Genomic DNA, 26,254 nt, shown 5'->3' on the forward strand with positions numbered 1-26,254 from the left:
CGTCTAATCACCCTCTTCGTGGCAATTACTTACGAGCGCCCAGCAGAGGGCAAGCGCGAGCTGCTTCGCTTTACCTGGGCGGCCTCGGAATAGAAAGCGAATCTCAGCTTTCCCTGCGTTTAGCTCCGCCTACCTATCGCCCATTCATTGGTTCCTCCCTTCACCAACGACTTCCGAGCTTGTTGCGAACAGCCAATCAGCTTGCGTTTGGGCGCCAGGCTCTTACTTTGCCGGGTGGCTGGGGCATCATGGCAGCCGCCTGCATGGCTGGTCGTTCGGGGCTGAAGGGGAGGGCGAAGGTGGCGTGGGGAGCCCTTGGGGGTACCGGCACCCGGGGACCCTGCCTGAAGGGAACGGGCTGGCTTCGGCTGGCGCGATCGGGTCTGACCAGGAGCCGGTGGAGCTCTGCTGGAGACCGTAAAGCGGTGTCTGTAGAAGTAGGGAGTAGGTAAGGGTGGTCGGCATGGCGGGGGGGGGGGGGGGGGGGGTCTTCTCGTTCCTTTTGAGCGGGGGGAGGTCCCTTCTTCCTTCCAGCTGCGCATTATGCAGTCCAGGAATTAGCTGACCGTAAAGAAAAATATTTCCGAACACGTGCGAAGGGTACTTCCCTATCAACTCCTTTGCAGTCCCTGTCAGAATGCCTAGGTGCCCTTCCCTTCGTAAAGCATTGAGCTTTTGAGCATGTGCAGTTATTTCCATTCCTGCTGAACGTTTATGAAGTAGTCTGAGCGCTTTCTTTACTGGTTCTCATCAACGGACATGGAAAGTAGTCAAAACATTTCTGACCATATGCAGAGTGCCTTTCACTTGTTGCAAAAATATCCATATTACTTATTTTGGTTTTGTCTTCTCTAGTGAACTCTGGGCAATATGGTTCCTCATTGCTAATACTTGATCCTTTGAAATAGGTTAGGCTGAGAGCAACTGGCCCAGTTACCCAAAACTTTATAGTTTAAAGCTTAGGGTTTTTTTCAGTTTAAATCCAGTTATCCGACTAATACACCACATTGGCTTTCTCCATTGTAACTTTGTGAAGTAGTAATTAAAAGGGCACTTATGAGCATGTCTGGTGTCTTGTTGCTGAGTAATCTTAGCCTTATGAAGTAGCAATGCTTCTGAGTGTGTCATTACTTCATCATCACAGAACTAGTGTGCTGCCTCTCTTAAAACCCTGTCACCTGTCTTAAAAACCCCTTCCTCATACCTGCATGAAGAGAGGCACCACTAGTTCTGTGATGATGAAGCAAAGACGCACTCCAGAAATAAAGAATCCTCTCTCATGCCTTTGTGAATAGGTTTGTTCTCTGAGTTGTGCCACATCAGCTTCTCCAGCCACAGAGTTTATCCTTATACTGTGCTATCTTCCTGTAGCATTCATGTTTCTCAAATGGGTTAATACAAGAGAGCATCACCACCTTTGGTCTCCAATGCCACATTATCTCTGGGTTTGTTGACAAGTGAAAATATAGGCCTTTCCCATCAAAGCAAAAAAAAGGAATTTTGATTAGTTTTTCAAAAGTCCTCTCCGCATCTCTGTGTTAAAAAAAGATAATTGCAATACATAATCAAAAGCCTATTGAAATAACAGAACTGACTTCAGTTTGTGTTGGGGTTCCTTAACCTGTTGTGCTTATCCTATACAGGCAAACGTATTTGCAGGGAAAAAAGCATAATTGTTGTACATGGTGATCAAACGCAAATACTTTGCTTCCTGTGCCCATTCTGAGAGCCTGCCACATACATATACTGTGAAATACTATGCAGTCATTATAAATGATCTATTCTAGAGTTTGAGGATAATATTTTTCTATCAGAAGAAAGTGTTTTCTTCTGGGTAAGAATAAATATGATTGTTTTGTTTTGCTTCCTTTCCTTCACCATTTTGTAGGTCACTCCAGCGTTTCTGAAGATAGTTTAAGGGTGAATAATAAAAATATTTACAGTGTAGAAGTGGTTCATATAGTGAAACTTAACCTCTCTCTCCTGTTCTCCCCCCCTAGAAAACTAGAAATTTCCTCTGGAAAATTAGCCAGGTTTGCTGATGGATGTGCTGTAGTACAGGTAGGAGCTCTCTTGAACTTCACTTTGTAGATACTGTAGAAGAAGTTCTGGGATAGGGGCTGTATGTAAGTTTCTTGTTTGTTTTTCATTAAGCTAGGGGATACGTCGGTGATGGTGACAGCAGTCAGTAAAACGAAGCCCTCTCCATCTCAGTTTTTGCCTTTGGTGGTAAGTGTTACACATAGGGTTGAAGAACAGTATTTTGGATCTTAGATTGACAGTGCAACCCTAAACAGAGTTAGTGCAGCCTGGATACATTAAATCTGTTCAGGATTACACTGTTCTTGTCTCAGGTGCAAGTGACTGACACCTTGTACACTGAACCTGATGCTGAACAGAGGGCCATAATTTGCATAATAACAAATGCATAGGATTGTGCTATTTGACTGTGTTGCAAATAATTTACAGGGGAAAAATTACTAATATTTCTGAAGTTTGTGGAACAACTTTTTGCATTTGGATGGATCAGATGCTGCAATGTTAATTCCTGATGTGTTTTCAATATCCTGTACTGCACTCATGATACTTCTTTCCTGGCAAGAGGGAAGTACTACTGGTGAGCAGATCATCTGATTCAGGAGTTAAGGTGTCACTTGTTCTGGATTGGGTTGCACTCTCTTAAAGGAACAGGTCCAGAATATGGGGGTGCTCTTCCACCCAATCCAACTCCTGGAGAATCAGATGATAGCTGTGGCCAGAAGTGCCTTTTGCCAACTTTGTCTCGTTACCAGTTGAAGTCTTTCCTGGGCAGAAAAAGGTCTGACCACTATGGTGTACATCATGATCACATCTGCATTAGTTTACTATAATGCACTTTGCTGCGTTTTAATTTATGTATGTTTGTGTACTATTATTTTAGCTTGGTTTTACATGTTTCACTGATGTTTGGTTTTCATAGATTTTAAGATATTTTTAATTAGGTGTGTTAGCTATTTTGGTAACTGTTAAGAGCGCAGAAAGACAGGTTATAAATTTTGTGAATAAGCAAAGAAATAAGGTGAACAATGTTACTCATGAAAGTTTCTTTTGTTACTTAAGGTGGATTATCGACAAAAAGCTGCTGCAGCAGGAAGGATTCCCACCAATTACCTGAGAAGAGAACTTGGTTCCACTGATAAAGAAATTCTTACCAGCAGAGTAATAGGTATGCTAAAAGACTAGGGTGTGTTCACATACAACTATTGCACTAAGTTCCTGATAATTTGAAAATGAAGAGTTTACCTCTGAATGGTTTTCCATAGGGCAGTTCTGCCAGTGATGGCGAACCTATGGCACGGGTGCCAGAGGTGGTACTCGGAGCCCTCTCTGTGGGCACCCGCACACAGAGTTCATCATGTGGGGGGTGGAAAATCTTCCATACACACACACATCTAGGCTGGCCTGGGCCACTAAGCACGACATGCACGCACCGCGGTGAGCAGGGAGGACTCGGCTGGCGGGCCTGGTGCCTGTGCTCCAGGTGGCTCTTGCCCAAGGTAGGGGGGCACAGAGGAGGCAGAAATGCTAGAGAAGCACAGAGCAGTGTACGCAGGACTTCCTGGAGGCTAAAGCAGGCTGGCCCCTGCTCAAGCAGGTAGGGTGGAGGAAGAGGGAGCCAAGCGTTTTTTTCTAAACTGAAACCTCAGCATTCAGGTTAAATTGCTGGATTGGCACTTTGCGATAAATAAGTGGGGTTTGGATTGCGATTTGGGCACTCGGTTTCAAAAAGGTTCGCCATCACTGTGCTAGACACTCAGGAAAGAATTTGCTCTTTGATTCACAAATCATAGAATCACTTGCAGTCTAATTCTAACACTTATTTGGATGTCTGTGCACTGAAATCAGTAGGGTTTACTAGGAAACGTGCTTATGGTTGCTGCTTCGATTGAACTGTCTTCATACAGCAGTGAATGCCCCAAAACAGTGTTTTTTGTCAATAGATTAGCTTTCAACCACTTTTTCCTTTTATGCTGTTTATTTTTACTCCTAGAAGAGAAAAGGAACAATTTTTGTTGATCCCTTCCCAAGGGAGCTGATTTACACTTTGTTTTTAATTTAGCTGAAATAATTTTTTCATTTTTTAAAATGCTCAATAAATCTAGAGATATTTCGCCTGTTATAAATCATTTGCTGTTTTAAAACTGGGAAGACCTATTTGAAGATGTTCCTCTATCTATAAATAGGATTTTCATGTTTACTTCAGCTAAGCTATTCATGGCTGTTGTGTGGTCAATTTTGCTAATTCTCTTTGCCTGAAGAGTTACTATTGTAGCATTCCATTCTGTTTAATTCACTGTCAGGGTAATTTGTGACTAGAGTGAAGTGCTGCTGGAGATCCTAAGCTCTATATGAATATCCCAACATCTTTTTATGTGAATTGTTGAAATATTTTATGCTCTCTCGTAGATCGGTCAATTAGGCCACTTTTCCCAGCAGGCTACTATTATGATACACAGGTAAGTGACTATGAGCCTTGTCCCTAGCACCAGTGATATGTGATTTATTTGCTACATCCTGATACCATTTTTTCTCGTTGCTCAATGTGGTTTACAAAATCTGCCAGAAATCTTATCTGTTAAAACCGTGTCAGGGGAAAAGCCTTCTCCATAAATCAACCAGGAACTTTCATGCCAAGCAGGGCTTTGAACCTGGATCTTTCTGATTCTAGACTAACACTAACTATTACAGTATGTGGGGATTAGGTGCAGTAACAAGAAGCGGTGGGAAAATGGGGAGGAAAACCTTCCTGGCAGTATTGAACCCTGGGGAGGAAGTCCCATTCTGCAGCTTCTCATGTGAAAGTGTTAACTTGGAGGTCCAAAATATTTCTAATGAAAGTTCGTTCCTTTCTTCTGTAAGTGTGTTTTTACTATGAAGAATAATATATATCAGTATTATTTTCCCAAGGAATATTGTATGTGTGAAAATATACAGCCTGTAATTGGTTTAGTATTTAAGCAAAATATATTTATCAGTTATTTCTGAACTAAAAAGCTCTTGTGGTGCCTTATAGGGAATAATGCATTGGTTGATATTGTTGCTGTTACCATGATTGGTATAGTGGCTGTCAATTAAATGAACAGAAGCCTCGTCTGCTCTCTCCTGGAACATAGTATAACTCAGAATCATCTGCCACTGTAACTAACTCTTCCTTTCCCTCCTCTTTTCTTTCAACAGATCCTTTGTAATCTTTTAGCTGTTGACGGTATCAATGACCCTGATGTGCTGGCAATCAATGGAGGTAATAATTTTTGGAAACCTGGCCTATGTGTGCTGCAGAAGAAGGTGGAAAGAGTTCCAGGATGGTAGAAAATGGGCTGTGTTGCTGCAGATTACAGCAACTAGAATAGTGCTTGGAGAGTTGGAAGCATCTCTCTGAGAGCAAAAAGCTAACAACACAAATTAAGCTAGGCTGGAATTATTATTCTAGATCTGTTCGTTTTCTTTCATGGCAATGTATTTAGTTTTAGGGATTATTCAAAAATGTTGTCTCCCCCCTCTCTCTGAAGTAGGACAGCTGACTCTACCCTTTCAAGATCTTACCTTGTTATTCTGCTGAACGTGTATACTAGGCCTTAGTAAAACATTATATATGCAGCTTCAAGTAATGTATTTTACTTCTTTTAGCTTCTGCAGCCCTTTCATTATCCGATATTCCATGGAATGGCCCAATTGGTAAGTAAAGATGTTAACATAATATTTGCCTTTAAAATGCACAACTAATGTTTCAGAACAATACACTCTGTTCAAGGCCTCAGTATCTTTAGGAGTAAACTGATAAAAGTTTGTGTTTTCAGTCAACTCCCAGAACAGGTAACTTCCATGAAATTGCATGATAGCTCAGTATCAGTCAGTCTTCATCATTGTTTAGCTGTTAATAGCGTAAATGTACACATTGTTTAGCTGTTAATAGCGTAAATGTACACAATCGGCACAACAGAATGTCCTATATGTAAGCAATACAATGTAAATGAGGTCCAGTTATTTATTTACAATTTTTATTTTCTGCCCCATCAGAGCTACCAAAGCAGCTTACATGGTAAAACAATTAAAATCAGGGTTGAAATATGTGTATAAAACTCACAACAGAAAATTAAAATACAAAGCAGAAGATGGGGAGGAGGGTCACTGACAAATTTTAGGCAGAACAAAAAATTCTTCATCCATTGGTGAAGAACACTGAAGGAAGAGTAGAGATGAATATTTCTGATGAGGGGGTTCTGTGTTGATGCTACCATGTTATTTTGAGACTGAGAAGACTCCCATCTGAGGTAGAGCTCTAGTCTAAGGGGATAGAGGCTATACAGGGGGCCCTTAAGGTGTGGTGGTCCCAAAACGTATTGGGCTTTAGAGGTCAACACCTTCAATTATTCCCTGAAACAAATTAGGAGCCAGAGTAGGTAGATCGAGTCTGGAGCAATAAGGTCTGTACCGGCTGCTGCAGTCAGCACCCTGGCTGAAGCATTCTGTACCATTTGGGCCTTTTCCACACATGCAGAATGATGCATTTTCAATCCACTTTCACAATTGTTTGCAAGTGGATTTTGCTATTCCGGACACCTATGAAGTGGATTGAAAGTGCATTATTCTGAATGTGCGGAAGGGGCCTTGGAGTTTCAGAACACTTTAAAGGCAGCCCCAAATAGAGCACATTGCAGTCATCTAATGTAGATGATACCAGGGAATGTACCATGGTGACCAGGTCTTTCTGCCTAAGAAAGACCACAGCAGGTTAACCAGTCGAAGCTGATGAAGGGTGCAGCTGCAACCTTCTTATCTATCAGTAGGCCCAAGCCCAGCAGCATTCACAAGCTTCAGACCTGCTGTTTTAAGGAGTACTACCCTACTTGGCGCATGAGGCATCTCAAATCCCAGGTCAGCCCTTCCATCTGCAAGTGCCTTTTTTATCTTGTCAGGACTAAACGTCAGTTTAATGGCCTTCATCCATCTCGACACGGTCTTCATGCACAGGTTCAAGGTTCTTCATCCTCCCTGGGATTTAATTTTGTAAAAATGAAACAATACAAACATTTTAAACTCTTTAAAATTCTGTCAGATTTATTGCAGATAAATACAAATTATATGACAAGTAATGTATTGGCTCTTGGTGTTGAACGAAAGAGGTTGAACTTGATAACCAACTATTGGTACATTTTATATTGGTCTTAATACAATCTAATAGCAAAAAAATTATCAGATTACAGTTTCTGAGGGTTGCTGTATTTTTGTGCAGTAGAATAGCTAGATTCAAGTCCAGTAGCACCTGAGAGGCCACAAGGTTTTCAGAGTATAAGCTTTAGAGACAGAGCTCCCAATTCACTGAAAATCTTATTGGTCTCTACTGGACTTGAAACTAGCTGTCATATTACAGACATTCTGGATAAATTTTGCATGGACTTCACTTGCCACTACCCTATGTAATGAAACGTGAATAACTCTGCCCACTCTTTTGGCAGATGGTTTTCATAGCAGTTTTCTCAGTTGTAGGTAAATGAAAGGAATAGGCTGTGAGGCTCAGTGTTAGATCTTCCATGCAGAAGACCCCTCTTCTTTTGTCCCCAGCAATTCTGGTTTAAAGGATCGGGCAATAAGAGATGTGTGGCCTGTTTCTGAGACCCTGGAGAGCTGCTGTCAGTCAGAAAATGATACTGGCCTTAATAGACCAGCGATCTATGTCAGTTGAAGGTAGTTTCATGTTTTTAAAATGGGAAATTGGCCAAATAGGAAATTCCGCCAAAGGATACATTCTTGACTCTACGCTACTTTATATGGTACCCAGTACAGAAAAAGAGAGCATGTATTTTGCCCTACTGTAAAAACAATTCAAACTTTAGAGTTTGTGCACAATCCCTGCTCACAGGATCAGGGATTTCAGCAGGCCAGTATTATTGTTTCCCAGTGCCCAACTGTTTCTCTTGGCTGGTCTGTCAGGGCCAGGATCTTGCTTTCTTGACTGCTGATAGGAGTAAGTTAAGTGTTGGATCCAGCCAGTTTTTTCCATCCACCTCACTTCATTTTTCTCTTGATGGCATCCCCCATCTCACATGGCTTTTGTCCATGGAGGTCCCAAGATTCCCATAATATATTTTTGGCTGGGTAAAGGAGACCCCCCTCCTCCCTTTTTCGAGAACAGCACCAACCTAAGTGTCGACCTCACTTGAAGCTGTTGTAGGAACATTTGCCCAGTAAAATAAAATCTCTTGCTTTGCTGGTTTGCCAAATGTATGGTAACATTGAAACTTGGATAGCTTTTCATTGTTTTAAAAAATGTTTACGTCCTTTCTTTGTCTTTTTGTTCCAGTTGCAAAAAAGGTAACTGATGGAATATTTTAATTTATGGAGTATTTTCCTAGGTGCTGTGAGAGTAGGAATGATTGATGGAGAAATCATAGTCAATCCCACTCGAAAAGAAATGTCTTCTAGTATTCTAGACTTGGTTGTCACTGGAGGTCCTCGTAGCCAGGTTGGTAAGTGACTAAAAATTATTATTTAAGTGGTAAAATGCCCAGGGAATGATTAGGGTTGTACTTTGTTTAAGACATGAGGTTGTACTTTGTTTAAGACTAAGCAGATCTTGTCCAGTTTGGGTGGCTGGGTGGGATCCCTCGATAAAAATGCAGTTTTAAATTGCGTAATATCTGTATGTGACAGCTGAAGTCCATTATGACAGTTTACTCCTTTGTGTTGTGTTTAAATTGATAGTTATGTTGGAAGCTGCAGCAGAAAACATATTGCAACAGGATTTCTGCCATGCCATCAAAGTGGGAGTGAAGCATGCCCAGCAGATAATTCTAGGCATACAACAACTGGCGAAAGAGCAGGGTGTTGTCAAGAGGACTGTCCAGAAGTTTTTCACTGCTCCAGAGGAGATTGTGGATTGTGCGAAGCAGTAAGTATGCAGAAAGTTGTTAGTATCTCAAAAATTGGTGTAATATTTAAGGAGGGAGCGGGAGAGAATTCTCCAGTAACTTGCAAGGCGCTTAAGGAAGCAGCTGCAGCTGAGATAGGAATTAACACTCTGCCCACTGCCGTCAGCAAAGCTCTTCCTCCTGTTCTTTGTCTGCCTGTTATGGCTGGTGCTGCATCAACTACTGGTTCTGCATCAGTCCAAATGCCTTGACAACATTAAGAAGGCAGTCAAATATTGAAAGAAATACATTCTATCCCTGGTATATTTTGACAAGAAAATGGCATAAGAAGGAAGACAGACAGGTGTACAGGTGGCTTCTGTACATTGTACTGTATTATTTGTCCCCACTTATTCCACAAAGACTCAAAATAACCAACACATACCAAAATAATAGCCTGAAAATAGTTTTTGTTGTTGGCTTAACCTCATAGTCCCCAACCCTCGCTGAAACAAAGGTGGTTTTCAGAGGTCATCATAAACCAACAGGAATGAGACACTCTTGGGTTTGTGTGCCTCCTCTGGCCCTTGTGAGGCTTTCCTACCTCACTGCAGACTTAACTGCATTTTGTTATTTAAATCAGATGCATTAACAACCTTCGGTTCTGGTTTGTAGGCCTCTTGTTAAAATCTGTAAATTAGACAGCCTAACATTTTATGGTGAGTTCTAAGCAAGGAAATTCTCCTTCATCTGAGAGCAGTAGCACAAACCTAATTTTTTGCCTTGTTCAAGGCAAGACTGTAACATCTTTGTGAGGTCTCAATGCAGCTGTTGTCTTAATTATGTGTATAGTTACCTTTTCTTGCATTTGTCCCTTGCAGTTGCCTCTTTCCATCCCTCTTAACGGATTTATGTTGCTTCTGTCCTCCAGTTAATCAGCACAAAATAAAACATAATAACATATAACATCATACTAGCGATTAAAAACTCAGCAGTGTGTAAGTACAGTGTAAGACAATGAGCAATTTAAGATTCTAATAAAATATTCTAGAAACAGACTAAAAAGCATAGTTAAAAAATCAAAAACAGGAGTAAATTGAGACATCTTTCCATGGTGCCTAACAAAATGTTCAATATTTACTCAAATTCAAGACTAGGTTTTTTTTCTAGGAATGCCATGAAAAGGGAGATCATCTTATGTTTCTATACAAGTTGAAGTTATAACTAGTAATAACTTTAATGTATGTAACTATGAGGCATTCCCTGTGAGTGCCTGCTTGTTCTTCACTGTCATCATCACCCTCATGGTGTTCTACCTTGGATTGGGAGGGGCCAGCCTCAGATTGGGCCGCAGAGATGTCTGATTCCCTGCTCTCTACTTCCCTTGCAGGGCGATTCCCCAGTGTGCACAGGCTTCTTCCTTACCTCATTCCTCCTCAGCCAGGTCCCTCCCGTTCCTTTTAAAAAGGGTTGCTCCGACCCCTGGGTTTCCCTCAGGTCTCCTGGGCCGTTCCCTTGCCCTTCCCACAGGACTCAGGTTGGCTCCTAGCCCTGTCCCTTCATCATTTTCCTCCCATTACTCTCCATCAGCCCCATCCTGGTGTCTTCTCCAATGCCGAGGCCTGCTCTAGGCCTTTCTGGCCTTGTGCTGCCTCCCCGGCTTCAGCTGCCCTGGGAGTCTTCACCAGCTCCTGTGGGCAGCTCCAATTTGTCCACTATTCCGCCCACCACAGCGCATCAGCTTGTTACAGCTCCTGGGCCTGCTGTGGCTTCTGGACCTACCGAGGGTTTCGGCCTGTTGCATCTTCTGGCCTCACTGCTGCCCCCCAGCTCACCACAGCTCTTTGCCCTGTTGCAGCTCGTAGTCCCACCATGGAGAGTCAAAGCCATGGGCAGACTGTTGGGGGAAGGGGGACACCCTGGCGCAGGACAGGAACATAGCCCCCTGGCCTGGATAGCCCAGGCTAACCAGATCTCGGAAGCTAAACAGTTCAACCTTGGTCTATATTTGCATGGGAGACTTCCTAAGCAATACTAGGGTCACTATAAGAAACAAGCAATGGCAAATAACCTCTGAATATTCCTTGCCATGGAAACGCTACAGCGTCTCCATAACTCATCTGGCAGCAGCGTGTGTGTTTTAAAAAAAAATAGGGTAGTTGACTCACATTCAGGATTGACTTCTTTTTGAGTAAATATGGTAGGATAGGCATCATGTAAGCCTCAAAAGGAAGCATGTGTTACAGGTGCCTTTGCTGAAAATACCCGGTCTCTGATGAGATATCTGCTTCTCTGGCTTATTTTACTTTATAAGGTGAAGTATGCATCAACAGTATACTTTAAAAAAATAATAGTGCAGTACAAACAGTCTTCTGTCCAGTCCAGTGCTTGTCTGTTCACTTAATATTGAATATAGAAAATGTGAGGCCTTTCCTGTTACAGAGATCTCAGTTGAGTGGGCATAACACATTTACCTTCCTGGTATAAATCTTTCAGGTATAAATCTAGCACATCATCTGTTTTTGCTGGGTTGTTCCAGTCTGTTTCAAGGCAGGGGGAATACATCCATACAAACGTTATAGGAGGAACTAGAGGGATCATGTAGGCCTTGCCCCCATCTCACTAAGGATTTATGTAAGCACCTGGTGTTTCTCTGGTGAAAATGTTATCTGTTTTGTGTAATTGACTTCTTGAGATTTTTGACATGAACTAAAATTACACCAAAATGTAAGTTGCATGCCATTTTCCCACTTGCTCTTTTTTGCTCTGCAAGGATTGCGTCTGAAAAGGTTACTGCCGTGTTCTCGGACTACAGCCATGATAAAGTGAGTATTTTTTAAAAAACTCAGGTTGCTGCATTACATTTAACTTCCTCAAATTCTTCATTTGCAAACTTCAACTTGAGTAACTAATGTGTACTCCTTCCATTTCACTACTTAGACTTCTCTGAATATACAGTACCCTCTCTTGCAAATGTGCCTGCAAATGCAAAGAGGGTATTCTTTAGCAGTCCCTCAACCATCAGTCAGTGGAGGCTGTCAAGATGAATATCAATCCACGCCATGCGTGCATGCATACACACAGCTGTCAAGTGTCTCAGGGGCACAGTAACCTACAGAACTGGATTCTGTATATTGATTGCTGTTACAGGAACAGGCACCTTATTCTGTTTCACCAACTAAATGGTGATCAAAGCTTTTCTCAAATTGCATATCTTAGAAAGGACATAAAATGTGTTTTAAGCAAGTTTTTCACTTGCTGGAATTAGATGTGTCATTAGTTAGTTGTAGCTAGGGAGGAGTAAAATCAGAAAATCTGGACATAGTTCATAGCAGTTGTCTCTTGGATGTGTGCCTTGCATTTGCATATATCCACAGTGAGGCTTCCCTTGTTATTGTCCATCCACTTGTGGCTTTCATTGTTCCTTTCTGACCTGTAGTGACTTGGAACCTGTAGTGACTTGGAGCAGTGTCTTTCCAGGGAATAATCTCTCCCTATCAGTTTGGTTAGGTAACAAACTCCCAAGTATCCATCATGGAGCCTTTTAATTGCTGGGACATGTTCCAAGCTGCACAATGGAATCATGTGAGCTGTCGCACTGGTGCCCAGCATAAACTGAGTGAGCAACCTACTTTCCTCTATCTGCACATAGCCTGAGAAAGACTGCTAGTGGTAGATGAGCATTTTACCCAACTGTGGAAATCTCTGTTAGAAGAAGAGTTGGATTTATATCCCCCCTTCCTCTCCTATAGGATACTCGAAGGGGCTTACAAACTCCTTTCTCTTCCCCCCTCACAACAAACACTCTGTCAGGTAGGTGCGGCTGAGGGAGCTCGAAAGAATTGTGACTAGCTCAAGGTCACGTGGCTGGCGTGTGTTGGAGTGTACAGGCTAATCTGAACTCCCCAGATAAGCCTCCACAGCTCAGGCAGCAAAGCAGGAAATCGAACCTGGTTCCTCCAGATTAGAGTACACCTGCTCTTAATCACTATGCCACTGCTGCTCCTGTTACAATATCCTTCTTAATTCTTTCGGAGGGCCAGTTTGGAGTCAGCTATAAACTGCTTTCCCGTGGTGGAGTTTGTTAGTATGAAGAAAAATTTCATGTGTTTGAGGTCCTTTAAAAATTATATCAAGTGAAGGGCAGTGCCTCTTCAAGGTAGCACTCTGAAGCTTCCATGCACCACTGAAATAAGCAAGAGATTCACAAATTAATCAGCTCTAATGTTTTGCATTCCAGATTTCAAGAGATGAAGCAATTAACAAACTTAGGCTTGAAACAGAAGAACAGCTGAAAGGCAAGACACCTTTTTTCAGTTACAGATATCGTTATATAATACACTTTTCTGGGTTGCAGTTTTAGGACTACTTACAGTTTTAGGACTGCTGACGCTTTCTTAAAATATTTCTTCCAAGGAAATCACAGTAGCCTAGTTTTTACTGAAATAAACCTTAGTGTGCGGCTTCAAGCTGCAGGTGTGGGGCTCACATGGCTTGGATCCAACCATCTTTTCCATTGGTGAAGATTGAGGGAAGAGGGTCCCCTATGACCCCAAAAAGGCTGTGTTGGACATCATGTGACCTTCATGGACGAAGAAGAAGAGTTTGGATTTATATCCCCCCTTTCTCTCCTGTAGGAGACTCAAAGGGGCTTACAGTCTCCTTGCCCTTCCCTCCTCACAGCAAACACCCTGTGAGGTGGGTGGGGCTGAGAGAGTTCCGAAAAGCTGTGACTAGCCCAAAAGCTGTATGGAACAGGGAGTGAGGAGAATTGGGCAGGGCAGGAAAAAACGTTGGAGGGATCTGACTGAATTGTCTTTCATACAAAAAAATTCCCTGCACATAGGAAACAAGACACGAGGGAGAAGGCTGGGCTATAATACTTCTCACATGTATAGTTTTCTACATGGATATATATTTTTGGTGTAGTTCTATTCAGCCATATGCAGATGAAAATACTTCATCCCACATACACCTTTGCCGTCTCAGTGAGAAGTAGGTCAGTATGGCAGATCCTGTGTTATGAACTTTAATAAAGGAGTATTTGCCTTCTTTCAATGCTACAAGGTATTGAGGTCAGTCTTCCCGCACACTGTAGTTTTTCATTATCCTTAGTGCTCAAAACTTGGTCCCTGGCACTGAGTAAAATTTCTAAAAACAGGAAGGATTCTTTTTAAATTGACAAATCCTTCTGATTCACAAATACCCTTAGGAGAAATCTTATGTCCCTTCTTATCACATTATCAGGGAAATAACACTGTGTTCAATTTGTGTTTCTGATCTGTGTTTATCTGTAGAAAAATTCCCAGAGGCAGATCCTTATGAAATAATGGAATCGTTTAATGTCGTTTCCAAGGAAATTTTCAGAAATCTTGTTCTCAATGAGTACAGAAGGTAAATATGGGAGTTGCTGCCTTGCTCTGTTTAAACTGATTTGATTCATGGAATGTTAAAAAGGGCTTTAAACAAAGGCCAAAGACAGAATCTTCCATGTGCTAGTTCAGTGTCCTTGCATATAAGCGCATACGCAAGGCGTTTCCTTTTGGGGGGAGGAAGCTTTTACATGATGAATAGGTGAGATGGTGCCCAGTCTGTTCCTTCCTGACTAAGCGCATTGGACATGCCTTTCAAATGAGAGCCCACAAACTCATCTGCCTCAGTTAAGTAGTCCTGATCTAGCCAATCCACAGTTATCTCATTTATGATATGGTCTAAGCATATTTAGGCACTTATTTGATCTGGATACTTCATGTGAATGTATTAGGCAGTGCAGGGTGGATGGCTGCAATCTCACTCTTCCAGTGTGTGTAGCCTTTCCCCATAAATTACTTACTTGCAATAAAACTTATTAATTATGTAGTGCTTTCAATGTTCCAAATTCATCATACACATTATCTTAACAGCCCTGCCAACCTGTATATAAGGCCAGTATTCGTTCTGCCATATTGCAGATGGAAGGTGAGGGTGAGAGAGCCTAGATGGCCTGAGACCACCTAGTGGGTTTGTGGCAGAGGTGAGACTTTAATTGGGAACTTCCTGATCTACAACTGATTCTTATAACCTAATGCTACACCAGCTCCAAGATCAATATACTTCATACCATAGAATCCCCCATCACTATGTATGGGTGTGAAAGTTGGACAGTGAAGAAAGCCAACAGGAAATCCGACACACAGGGACATACCTCTAGCACCCAGGCTGCTTAATTCCCAAGATCCAGATCCAAGTATGCTTCTAGTGCGAAGTTGAACAAGATTTTGGAAACTTCCTTCACTGTGACTTTTTTTTTCTGGATATTTACTCCCAATAGGTGTGACGGTCGAGACCTGACTTCACTTAGAAATATCAGCTGTGAAGTGGACATGTTCAAAACTCTTCATGGGTCAGCATTATTTCAGAGAGGTCAAACTCAGGTATATGCTTTTTCTCTTTTTTGAAATGTTGAAATGATGCCAAGTTATTTGATAAATACATGACTCAGGAAGCTGGCTAACACTGAACCAGACAATTCATCAAGGTCATTATTGTCTTCTCAGACTGTCAGTGGCTCTCTGGGTTTTTTTGGCAGAGGCCTTTTACATCACCTGCTCAGTGGTTCTTGTAGCTCAGGGGTCCCCAAACTATGGCCTGCGGGCCAAATCAGGCCCCCGGAAGACATTTATCCGGCCCGCTGGGCAGAAGCGGATCTCCCCCTTCTCTATCTCCTTTTCCCCAGGTTTACAAACAGCATTAAGCGCGGGCGACTCGCTGCTCATTCCAAGCAGCCGGAGGGGACCGTACCAATGCAGCAAGGGGGGGAGAGAGAAAGGCGGCAGAGCTGCCTTTCTCCTCCCTCAAGATGATAAGTGCGATTCCGACCTCCGGCCACTTGAATGAGCAGCGAGTCGCTCCGCGCTTGAGGCTGGGCTGCTTGCCCTAAACCTGGGGTCGGGTGCCAAACTCCAGGCGGCCCCTGGAGCTTGGCACCCCAACCCCCCTTAGGTTTACAAACAGCCTCAAAGCTGCTTGGGCGCACTTTCCGGCTCTGCTTTCATTCCAAGCAGCTCGGAGGGGACCGTACTCATCATCGACAAAGGGGGAGAGAGAAAGGCGGCCTGAGCTTCAGGGGCCGGGATTGGGCAAGGGGGACCAGCGCTGGGTGGGGGGGGCTCGGCCAGGGGCAGGTCGAGGGCGGATGGATGGCGCCCCCCCCCCCTGCGGGCAGCACTTGGTCCGACCCCCGGCTGGGCTCTGGCCATGCGTGAACTGGCCCCCTGTTTAAAAAGTTTGGGGACCCCTGTTGTAGCTGAACGTATTGGGGATTGAATGTGGAGCCTTCTGCGTGCCAAGCAGATGTTCTGCCGCACAGTTCTCCTCTCCCAAAATTATCTATGAGGATGCTGTACTATTTAATTTAGAGTTTTGGATCCTAGATTTGGACTTCATGTGCTGCCCTGTTCAACACATGAAATCCAAATCTAGAGTATTCCTCACTGGTGACTGTCTGGCCTCTGCCCTTCCTCTAAATCTATTCTGATCTGTCTACAGATGTACGCTTGTGCCATCAAGTCATAGCTGACTTGCAGTGACCCCAGCAAGGGGCTTTCAGTGCACATGAGAAGCTGATGTGGTTTGTCATTGCCTTCCTCTGCAGAGCCTTCCTTGTTGGTCTCTCATCCAAGTTAAAAACAATCCACACAAATAGGTAAAAATGGCACCTTCCTAAATATTTGTGTGAAAAATTAGTTGTCATTGAGTGCCTGACTGATACTTGTGGACCACATTCTATTCCTTTGTATGGCATTTAGCTTTTACAATTTAGGACTCAAACAACTGTGAAATATAAAGCTTAGGATGGGGGGGTGAGTTCTTACCAGGGCCTTTCTTGGGTGTTCTGACCACAAAGCTTCTGAAAGATAGAGGCTAGAAAGAAAGGGTACTAGCTCACAGTGGTGACTACTTGTGAAAAAAGTATGAATGCAGCCCTGAGTAGCAGTGGTCTTCTAACCCATTGGACTTTGACATTCCTGGATTAATGCTTCAATCCTGAACATACTATGTTAGTATGTAACTTGTTGTGGGGAGGGGGTGTGCTCTTATCCTGACTTTAGCTGTAATTTACTGATGTTGCTGCTGGTTCTTTGGTTGGACTTTAATAATATTGTCTTTCCTTTTTTGAAAAATAAGATATAATTTTTTTTAAGTATTTTGAAATCACTGACTTGTTTCAAGTAAATCTGGTTAAGACTGGGATATAATACTTGTAAAGATCAGGAAAGTGATGAAGGAAGATAAGGATAAGCATAGTCCAACGACTGTGTGTGGTGTGTGTGCTATTTCTTCAGTTACTCTTCCTCAGCTTCCTTCTCGACTTTTTCGTTGTTTTTTCTTTGTTTTGTTTTAATTGGATACATCAGGAGTATTAGAAGTCTCTAACAGTATTATGTAAGAATGTCAGGAAAATTTAGGACTGCATCTACAAAACAAAAGGCATGGTGTTATGAATGGTACCCATGTTGTATATTGTGTTGAAAGCCAGAGAGGTGTAACGGTTAAAAAGTTGGATGAGGACTGGGAAGTCATGAGTTCACCTTGCCATTCAGCCATAGCACATGCTGGATTACCTTAGCTAGCCACTGGCTCTCTGTTGCTGTTCATGTAAAACAGTGAAAAAGAAATCATGGTCATTATCTTGGGCTCCTTGGAGGATAAGCAAGTTAAAAATCTGTTAATGGCACATGGTATATCTTCTTCAAGAAATTATGTAAAATAATGACCAACAAGGGTTGCGGATCTATCCCTGGTAATGCACAGTGTCACCTGCTTGTAGGGTGCAAGTTGTGGGTGTGTGCTTGATTTGATGTTAAGGTTCAAATTACGTATGACACTTTCTTCAAACATTTTAAAAGGGGTTTTCTTTGTTCCACTAGGGGTACTTTTTGAGAGGGAAAATGGTAGGTAAGGGAACATTTATTTAATCTTCCTTTCCTGCCTTTTTCCTGTTATTAAAAGCAGCTGCTTAACTGCCAAGGTAAAAACAGCTTGGAGATGGGTATTTTCAGTACGAGAGGAAAGTTCATGTCACTGTATCATTCCTCCTTGGAAAAAAACCCATTCCTGGTGGCTGCATTTGGAAAAAGAAAAAAATCAAGTGTGTTAAAATGACCACAGAAAAAAATTAACTGTAACTTGAGTCCCAGATGGGTGACTCTGGGAAATGTGAAAGATACAGAGTACTACGTAGATGAAGTCTTCTAATAAACTGTTCCGTGAACTCACTTGCTCGTTGACAGTTTCTGGGCTGTAAAAGAGAAGGTGGTTTCTAGGTTGCAAATGCAGTTACAGAGGCAGAGGAAGAAATACTCAGAAAGGCCCTTAGTTACCCCTGTTGCCAGAGAGTATACTTCTAAGGGTGTAGGGTTTTTTGTGGGAGATTTGATACATTGGAACATAGAGAGGTGGATTTGTGACAGGCATCTTGAACCCATACTGGTATATATTTTCTGTAAATATTCTGTTGTAGAGAAGCAACCATTTTTGTAATAGATTCAAATCCAGTAGCTTTTTTGAGTCAAGGCTGTATTTATCAGATACTGATTATATGAGCTTGGACTCCTGAAAGGTTATGCCATGAAAATCTCGTTGTTCTCTAAGATGCTGCTGGACATGAATCTAGTTATTCCACTCCAGACAATCACAGCTATTCTCTGAAACTGTTTTATGATGGGAGGTAATTTCTGAGTATGCTATGTATTCAGTCATCTGTTAAAATGAAATGTGTGGCCTTACGTTGATTAATGCGTTTCCTCAATTTCGTACTAAATTGCTGTAGATTGTTCTAAAATAAAGTTTATTCCATCTTTGCAGAAATAATAGAATTGTATCCAGGTTTCTCTGCATGAGTGTACTTGAGCAGACATGTTCTGCATCACTATTAAAAGCAGCACTGTGTGTGGGACGTGCATGTCGGTGAAGGAAAAAACTTATGTGGGCGAATAACTTAAAATAGCAGCATCTATGAATCAGACCTGCTGCTGCTTAAATTGGAGGGTGGTTAATTTTTTGTTTTGTTTCTGGGGATCATTTTTAGAGGAATTGTGTGTACCGTATATACTCGAATATAAGCCAAGGCACCTAATTTTATCACAAAAAACTGGGAAAACTTATTGACTCGAGTATAAGCCTAGGGTGGGAAATGCAGCAGCTACTGGTAAATTTCCAAAATAAAAATAGATACCAATAAAATTACATTAATTGAGGCATCAGTAGGTTAAATGTTTTTGAATATTTATTTCAAAGAAAAACAGTAAACTAGCTCTGTAAGTGGAAAAGAGGGTCAACAAAAACAATATGGTATCAACAATAACTGTAAAAGTACAAAAACCTTAGCTCAATCAGCAACCAAGCTAAAACACAAGAGTTAAAATCCTTCAAAACTGGATTCCTCCTCATTTGGGACTCAGCAGCAGCCTCAACTCAAGAGAAATCCTGCCCTCCCCCCGATTGTTGCTGGCTTTGGAGAGAGGATTACAACTGAGTAGCAGTGTACAAAGTGCTCTTAAGAACATTGGCAGTATTAATGCAGTTACTTAATACTTGCTACATGCCATGTAGAACATGATGGGCAACATCAGTAGCAGCCTTGGTGTGCTGCAGTATGCCTCAATGGATAGAGTCTTTCTCTTAAATTAGACAGACCCAGTTTCAAATTCTCATTCCGCCTCTAAGCTTGCAGAGTAACTTTGGGCGAGTCAAGCTCTGTAAGCCTAAACTAGCAGGACAACAACTTGCCCTATTAATAGCAAAAGACAGTAGCACATTGGAAGCAACGTTTGTATGAAGCGAAAGGGAGGAGGAAAGCTCCCGGGGGAGTTCTATCACAAGGAGTAATATATTAGAACTTGCCCTATGAATCACGGTTATTGCATAGTGAGTTTTCTTTGTCTTCTGGTTCACATTCACAGCAGTCACAGACAGGGGACAGCAACTCACAGATGTGATGATACTGGCTCAGGTGGTGAATCCTAATAGTAAATTATCTATCTCCATGGTAACTTGTGAAATTTCCTTCCCAGGGAGATTCTTCTGTCCTCTGTGATCATTTTCTTTTAGTAGCTGATGTTGTCCTTTCTCTTGCATCTGACATACCCTAATTGATTCTCCTTGTTTATTTTTAATTGCATATTTTTAATATATGTATGATTAAAAGGTAATTTAATGTCTTTTTGTTTGCCTCCTTGATGTCTTTTTGTTTGCCTCATTTATTTTTAAACATTTTTATCCTGCCTTATACTTGAAGACCTCAGGGCGGTTTACAGCTTAAGGCATAAATATTGCCTAAAACAATTATAAACTGTAACAGTAATAAGGCAAAGGCACATGGCCCTGTTTATCTCACCATTACAGAGAGACACTAAGGCCCCAACAGGAGCGCCATTCATGCCAGCCAGAAATTCCCCCAGAACATTTAGGAACCTCTTGGCTTCCATAAGTAGAGACTTATAGAAGCCAAGAGGTTCCTGAATGTTCTGGGGGAATTTCCAGCTGGCATGAATGGCCAGACCATCTCAGTGGATCTCCCTCCACTTTAGACAGAAAGGTATTTTAAATAAAAAATAAGCTTAGCATCTGGACAAGGGGTGTCCAATTCTGGTGCTTCAGACGTTCATGGACTACAATTTCCATCAGCCCATGCCAATTGGCCAGGCCAGCAGGGGCTGATGGGAATTGCAGTGCATGAACAACTGAAGCGCCAGAGTTGGACACCCCATTCTCATCGTAGTGCATAAATCACCTTTGATGTGGCTACAAGGCTTTGTGCTCACTTAACTGAATTCAATATTCGGCCTTATTTTGGTTTTTAAATGTGTTTTGTAGAATTGCGTAACAAAAAAGTTAATACCCACCAAAACTGCTGTATTATCGTATAATGTCTTTGTTGTTCTAGGTCCTGTGTACAGTTACGTTTGATTCATTGGAATCAAGTGTAAAATCTGATCTTATCACAACAGCTATCAGGTATGTGACCCCTTTCCCACTCTTCTTTCTCCGCCCCCCTGCCCCACTTCTGATTTTGACTCTAGTTACATTTGTACCATGTAACTCAGATTTTGTGTCTAGTTGGCATTTTATGACATTTTATGTATGACATTTTAATTTTAAAAAATTATTTGAACCATCCTTTTGTTGTGTAATCCTTCTGTGACTTCTACATTGTTTTTGTTAGTACATTGCAGTTTACTGGGTGTTTGTAATTTGGTGACCAGTTTGAGAGAGTGTAACAACCCACTGTGTGTTATGGACTTCATTGTTGACATTGAGGACTTGATGTTTATGTTCTTAAGGGAAATAGGTGTATTGAAAAATATTTTAATTTCATGCTCTGTCTTTAAAAAACTGAAACTGCTCCTTCACTTCAAACAATAATACAAAAATAGGGAAAAAAAACAGGAGTGGATTTCCCACTTGACCCTGCATGATGTCCCTTCTTACTGCAGTCCTTGTCACACATAGCTTTTGTTCATTCAGGTCCTGTGATCCCCATCATAGTCTTGTTTGTCATCAGACGTAGAGCGGCACTAGTCAGTGTAGACAAGTAGAGACTGTAGTCTACCTGTATATATCTGACATATACTGCAGCCTCCCACCTTTGGTGGCCAAAATGGGCACTCCTCTTCCTTTCACCAACAGAAATTATGGTTGGAGCCAGCTCTCAGAATTCTGTCATTAATCCCAAATCAGAAGTCATCATAAAACATTATTAAGAGGAGCTAAGGTCTGTAGATCCTGACCTGGGTAGCCCAGAGTAGTCGGATCTCATCAGATCTTGGAAGTAAGCTGGGAGTGCTCTGGTTAGTATTTGGCTGGGAGACTATCTTGAAAACCCCATGGGGCTGCCATAAATTGATTGCAACTTGATGGTTAAAAAAGGGTATGCAAAGCTTTCTTAAGAAGCAGGGCCTTGCTTCTTTTGTATGGTTACAAGCTTTAATCACATAAAAGGGTTTGTTGGTTAATGCATGGGAGCTACATTTAATTGATGAAGACAGTTTATTAGAGTGTGACTGAAAATTAAAGTTATATCTATGTTCATGTATTTTTGAGGCTGTGTTTGTTCTGGGTGTGTTAATACAATGAGAGATAGTAAATATACATTTGGTTGGATCCAGCCAAATGTTCACTTCTCTCACCTAATTCCCCTCATTACTGTAGTCCCGGTCATGGAAGACATTCTTGGATGAGATTGGACTTTGGCTAGATGAGGCAGGCCTCTTTGGAAAAGGAGTTCCTTGTTCCTTTTATTGTTCCAACTCCCACCTCAACCCTGGTTTCATGTGGTAGTTGACTTAACATGGGTAGTTCATATGTAAAACAGGTGTTTTCTGAAGAAGTCAAAGAAGTTGCAGGTTTCTGTGGGAGAGATGCTCTCTAAAATGCTTAGTTTGTAGGCCAGGATTACTTCCCCTTCTCTATAGGAGAGCACTTAGTACATTTATGAGAACAGATAGGTTAGGTGAGAACATTGTTGTTAGGTGGGTGCTTCGCTGAGTTCTGTGTAACACTTTTTTTCCCTTTTAGTGGAATAAAAGAAAAAAACTTCATGCTCCATTACGAGGTATGATTTGCTTTCTGTTACCTAAGTTTCCGCTTAAGTATCCATGCTTAATCATCAGGCTTATTTTCACTCTGCTCTCTCTAGTATTTATCTGTTGTAAGTATTCTCAAGCCCTAGGCAGCTTCTTGTGCTGGAATCTTTTTCTAGGGCCTGAAAGTTGTACAGAAACAGTGTACAGAAAGTTGTTCTACAGAAACATGGCTAGAAATGTAATTGTGGCTATTCCTTCAGTGGGGTGACTTTTGGAGTGTCTTTATTTTAGAGGCTCTGTTGAGTTCTGATTCTGTTTCTAATTGCTCACGATATGAATCTAATGTATACCACTCTGAGGACTTTTAAACCAGGAAAGTAGCCAGTAAGCTTCATAACTAATCCTTCTGCACGGAAACAATCTTATACAGTCCTAATAGGGCTAGCAGCATAGTTGAATATATTAAACTTTATCTCACTGAAAAGGCCAAGCCTCTCAATAGTATATTACCATACACTTTAAAAAATGTTTGCTTCCAAGTCACATCTGACTTATGGCAATCCCTATTGTGGTTTTTAAGGCAAAAGACATTCAGAGGTGGTTTGCCGTTGCCTGCCTCCTCATAATGACTTTGGTGTTTCTTGGAGGTCTCCCATCCAAATATTTGGCAGCGTTGACTCTGCTTAGATTCTGAGATCAGATGAGATCAGGCTAGCCTGGACAATCCATGTCAAGGCCATTGTAGGATATCACTTATTAATTATAGTTAAACAAATATACGCTTGTACGCTTGTTACACATACCTATAGTATGCATAGGAAATGCTGTAGATAAAGGGTCTTTGACATGGCACCTTTCCTCGCACCCATCAAAGTGTTTTTAGAAACTGGGTGGCGCCAAGTGGGTTCTTGCCCATCAGTTCTTCTGATTGTCCATGTGGATTAAAATAGCATTATAGCAGTAGCTGCAGCCACCATGGTATTTGTTTTACTTTCTCGCTCCTCTTTCCCAATATGCATTCCCTTCACTTGGGTTTCCTCTGTGTGTCAGAGCCTGATGGTGGCCATTTTGTGGCTGACTCTGCCTTCTGTGGCAATAATTTTGTTATTGTACTTACCACCATGTGTCAAAATGACATATTTGAAAACTTCTTGGGAGTTCTCAGATTTGATTTCTAGACAGAAACACCTTTCATATCTTTGCAAGATGAATGAAAAATCCTGAACATTTCTAAACCTTAATTACACATGAATGTAAATTCCCTTGGTACACAGTATCAGGACATTTTGCATAAACTTTATTTAAAGTTAAGATGTTTCGGTGGGTCAGTGCCTGTTCCTTTTTTAACGTAGAATTATGATATAAATATTCAGCCTAATCTTATGCAGAGCTGAGCCCCAAGTCTGTAGCAAGCTGGTGTGGTTGGTGTTGGATCCGGGAGACCCTGGTTCAAGTTCCAGCTCAGCCCATGGAAGCTTGCTTACTGGGTGACCTTGGAACAGTCACATTTTCTCAACCTAGCCTACCTCACAGGACTGTTGTGAGGATAAACTGGAGGAGAAGAGAACAATGTAAGCTCCTCTAGGGAGAAAAGTGGGGTGCACAAAATTAAATAAGATTGCAGTGAGTCTTACTGTGCCTGAATCTGTATAGGGTTGGGAGAGGGGGTGTTCTTAAAGGTCAGGCTTTTGACGATGTTATAGGTGAATCATTCAGAAACATGTCTGGATGTTTTGAACCAGCTATTTTCAGTTGATGATGACGACACTTTAAATTACTATGGGTAACATTAACATAACAGCAGAAATGACTAATTGTGTTCTACCATCTACCTATTTTTATCCTCTTGGATGAGTTTCTTGGTCTTTTGCCTTTGAATGCTTCCAGTCCCAAGAACTCAAGATGCTGATTTTTTTCTTCTTTTTTCTTCCCATCCCCACACGTCTGTTCATGGAAACTTTGCCTTCTTATAGTTTCCTCCATATGCAACTAACGAGACTGGCAAATTTACTGGTGTAAACAGAAGAGAGCTTGGTCATGGTGAGTACAAGAACTTTTAATGTGCACAGAAACACAGAAGTGCTTTTTGTATTCACCGTATATTTTCCCATAATAGGCGCACTTGCGGAGAAGGCTTTGAAACCAGTGATTCCCCAAGAATTTCCTTTCACAATAAGGGTTACTGCAGAAGTATTGGAATCTAATGGTATTTGCAATTTTTTTCTCACTTTTAATTTACTGTTCCTGTTGGAAAATCAGCCGTGGGCATAAAGGTTGCTTAAAGTGGATTTATTACGTTTCTATTGCAGGATCATCATCAATGGCCTCTGCATGTAGTGGGAGTTTAGCCCTGATGGATGCAGGTATGCAGTCCACCAAATTTACAGAGCAAAAATCATGTTTTCAGTTCATTCATATGGTAGAGAATTTGTCATTTTAGAAATTGATTTTATTTTATTCGCAGAATTTAACATTTTGATTTTTAAAATACTAAGGATCATATAATCTGAGTCCCAGGGCAACAAGCGGTCTAAAAATGCAATAAATAAACAAATGTCGTCCCCTCCCCCCCCAAAAAAGCCTAAAGGAAAGTAATCAAATTTAACCATGGCAGCAACAAAACAGGGCAAGTAAGGACCAGCAAGTCAAAATAATTGTTATTAAAAATCAACTGGAATAGAAGAAAATTAACTTATCTATAACTGATGGAGTCAGTTGAGTGAGTCAAGAAAGGGAATTCTAGAGCTTCAGGGCAGCCATTGAGAAGATCTTGCTTCATGTAAAGGTCATGAAGCCTCTACAGTTGGTTTGGTATCTGAAGCAAGGCCTCTTTAGCTGATCTTAAAATAGGAGGAGATTCAAATGGGAGAAGACTCAGAATGGAGATCATTTAAAGTTTTTTTTTAGAACAAAGACAGCACATGAATTTGGTTTCTTATGTTTGGAGACATACTGATAGCAACTGTTTTAATACCACTGCAGTATGATTCTGTTGAAGTAGGGTCATAAAAATCAGGCGTGGATTGAACATTATGGCCACCAGGGAAAGTTCTGGTGGCAGAAGGGGGGGCGTCCCTGGGCCAGGCCAGCCCAGGGGCAAGGCATGGAAGTGCCTGGCTGAGCTTTGAGTGGGCTATGGTCGGTCTCTCTTTCTGCAGCTTTATTGTTAGCCACCTGCTCATCTGAGCGCCCATTGCAGAAGAAGTGGATAGTGGGCAGAATTAAGGCAGCAGGTATCTGGCCAGCCAGGAAACCTCAATCAAAGAGGCTCCCTTAGCACGAAGTAACAGCTGTTGTTGCTGCTGTGGCCACAGGGGGGCAGCGAGTAGTCACCACCCCTTTCCCACACATGCTGGGAAGTGGTCACTGTCTTCTCTTTGCTGCCTGTGAGTAGGTTCTATCGGAGCTCAGTTTCCTTGCTCCTCCAGTGGCACAGCTCACCTGTATAAATGGCCAGTCCTGGCTGGTAGCAGATGGAGGAGCCTCTCTCCATCTCTCAAACGAATCCAGTTTTTTCCCAAAGATTAGAAATGGATGCAGAAAGAAAAAAATTAAACCCTTCTTTTTGGCTTCCCCTCCCCACCCATGCAACAGGACCAGGGATCAATGTTCCTTCCCCTTCCCTACTTTCCCCCTACCCTGTGCAGTGTTGTACAGCTGCAGATAGCTGAGAAAACCTTGTGGGTTTTCTGACTGAAACTCCCTGGCTCTCTGTTCCCCCTTCCTCCCATCTCTTGTAGTTTTTCCCTGATGGTGCAGACTGGCTAGGCAGGATGGCTGGGTCTTTTCCCTGCCTTTCCT

General features: G+C 41.9%; 1 protein-coding gene across 1 annotated transcript in view; it reads left to right on the forward strand.

The window, feature by feature from the left end:
- The first annotated feature begins 248 nt into the window (after nucleotides 1-248).
- The window catches only part of PNPT1 (polyribonucleotide nucleotidyltransferase 1), a 38,549-nt gene continuing 12,543 nt past the window's right edge, over nucleotides 249-26,254 (forward strand). Inside the window, exons 1-18 of the mRNA XM_048504742.1 lie at nucleotides 249-448; nucleotides 2,001-2,061; nucleotides 2,155-2,229; nucleotides 3,100-3,205; nucleotides 4,447-4,496; nucleotides 5,218-5,281; nucleotides 5,668-5,715; nucleotides 8,394-8,507; nucleotides 8,743-8,929; nucleotides 11,662-11,713; nucleotides 13,129-13,186; nucleotides 14,186-14,282; nucleotides 15,199-15,301; nucleotides 20,815-20,885; nucleotides 22,446-22,482; nucleotides 24,427-24,493; nucleotides 24,570-24,659; nucleotides 24,763-24,816. Coding sequence (XP_048360699.1) covers nucleotides 249-448; nucleotides 2,001-2,061; nucleotides 2,155-2,229; nucleotides 3,100-3,205; nucleotides 4,447-4,496; nucleotides 5,218-5,281; nucleotides 5,668-5,715; nucleotides 8,394-8,507; nucleotides 8,743-8,929; nucleotides 11,662-11,713; nucleotides 13,129-13,186; nucleotides 14,186-14,282; nucleotides 15,199-15,301; nucleotides 20,815-20,885; nucleotides 22,446-22,482; nucleotides 24,427-24,493; nucleotides 24,570-24,659; nucleotides 24,763-24,816 — 1,534 coding nt within the window. The remainder of the gene's footprint in view (nucleotides 449-2,000; nucleotides 2,062-2,154; nucleotides 2,230-3,099; nucleotides 3,206-4,446; nucleotides 4,497-5,217; nucleotides 5,282-5,667; nucleotides 5,716-8,393; nucleotides 8,508-8,742; nucleotides 8,930-11,661; nucleotides 11,714-13,128; nucleotides 13,187-14,185; nucleotides 14,283-15,198; nucleotides 15,302-20,814; nucleotides 20,886-22,445; nucleotides 22,483-24,426; nucleotides 24,494-24,569; nucleotides 24,660-24,762; nucleotides 24,817-26,254) is intronic.

The sequence above is a fragment of the Sphaerodactylus townsendi genome, linkage group LG01 (genome assembly GCF_021028975.2).
Source record: "Sphaerodactylus townsendi isolate TG3544 linkage group LG01, MPM_Stown_v2.3, whole genome shotgun sequence".
Lineage (NCBI taxonomy): Eukaryota > Metazoa > Chordata > Lepidosauria > Squamata > Sphaerodactylidae > Sphaerodactylus > Sphaerodactylus townsendi.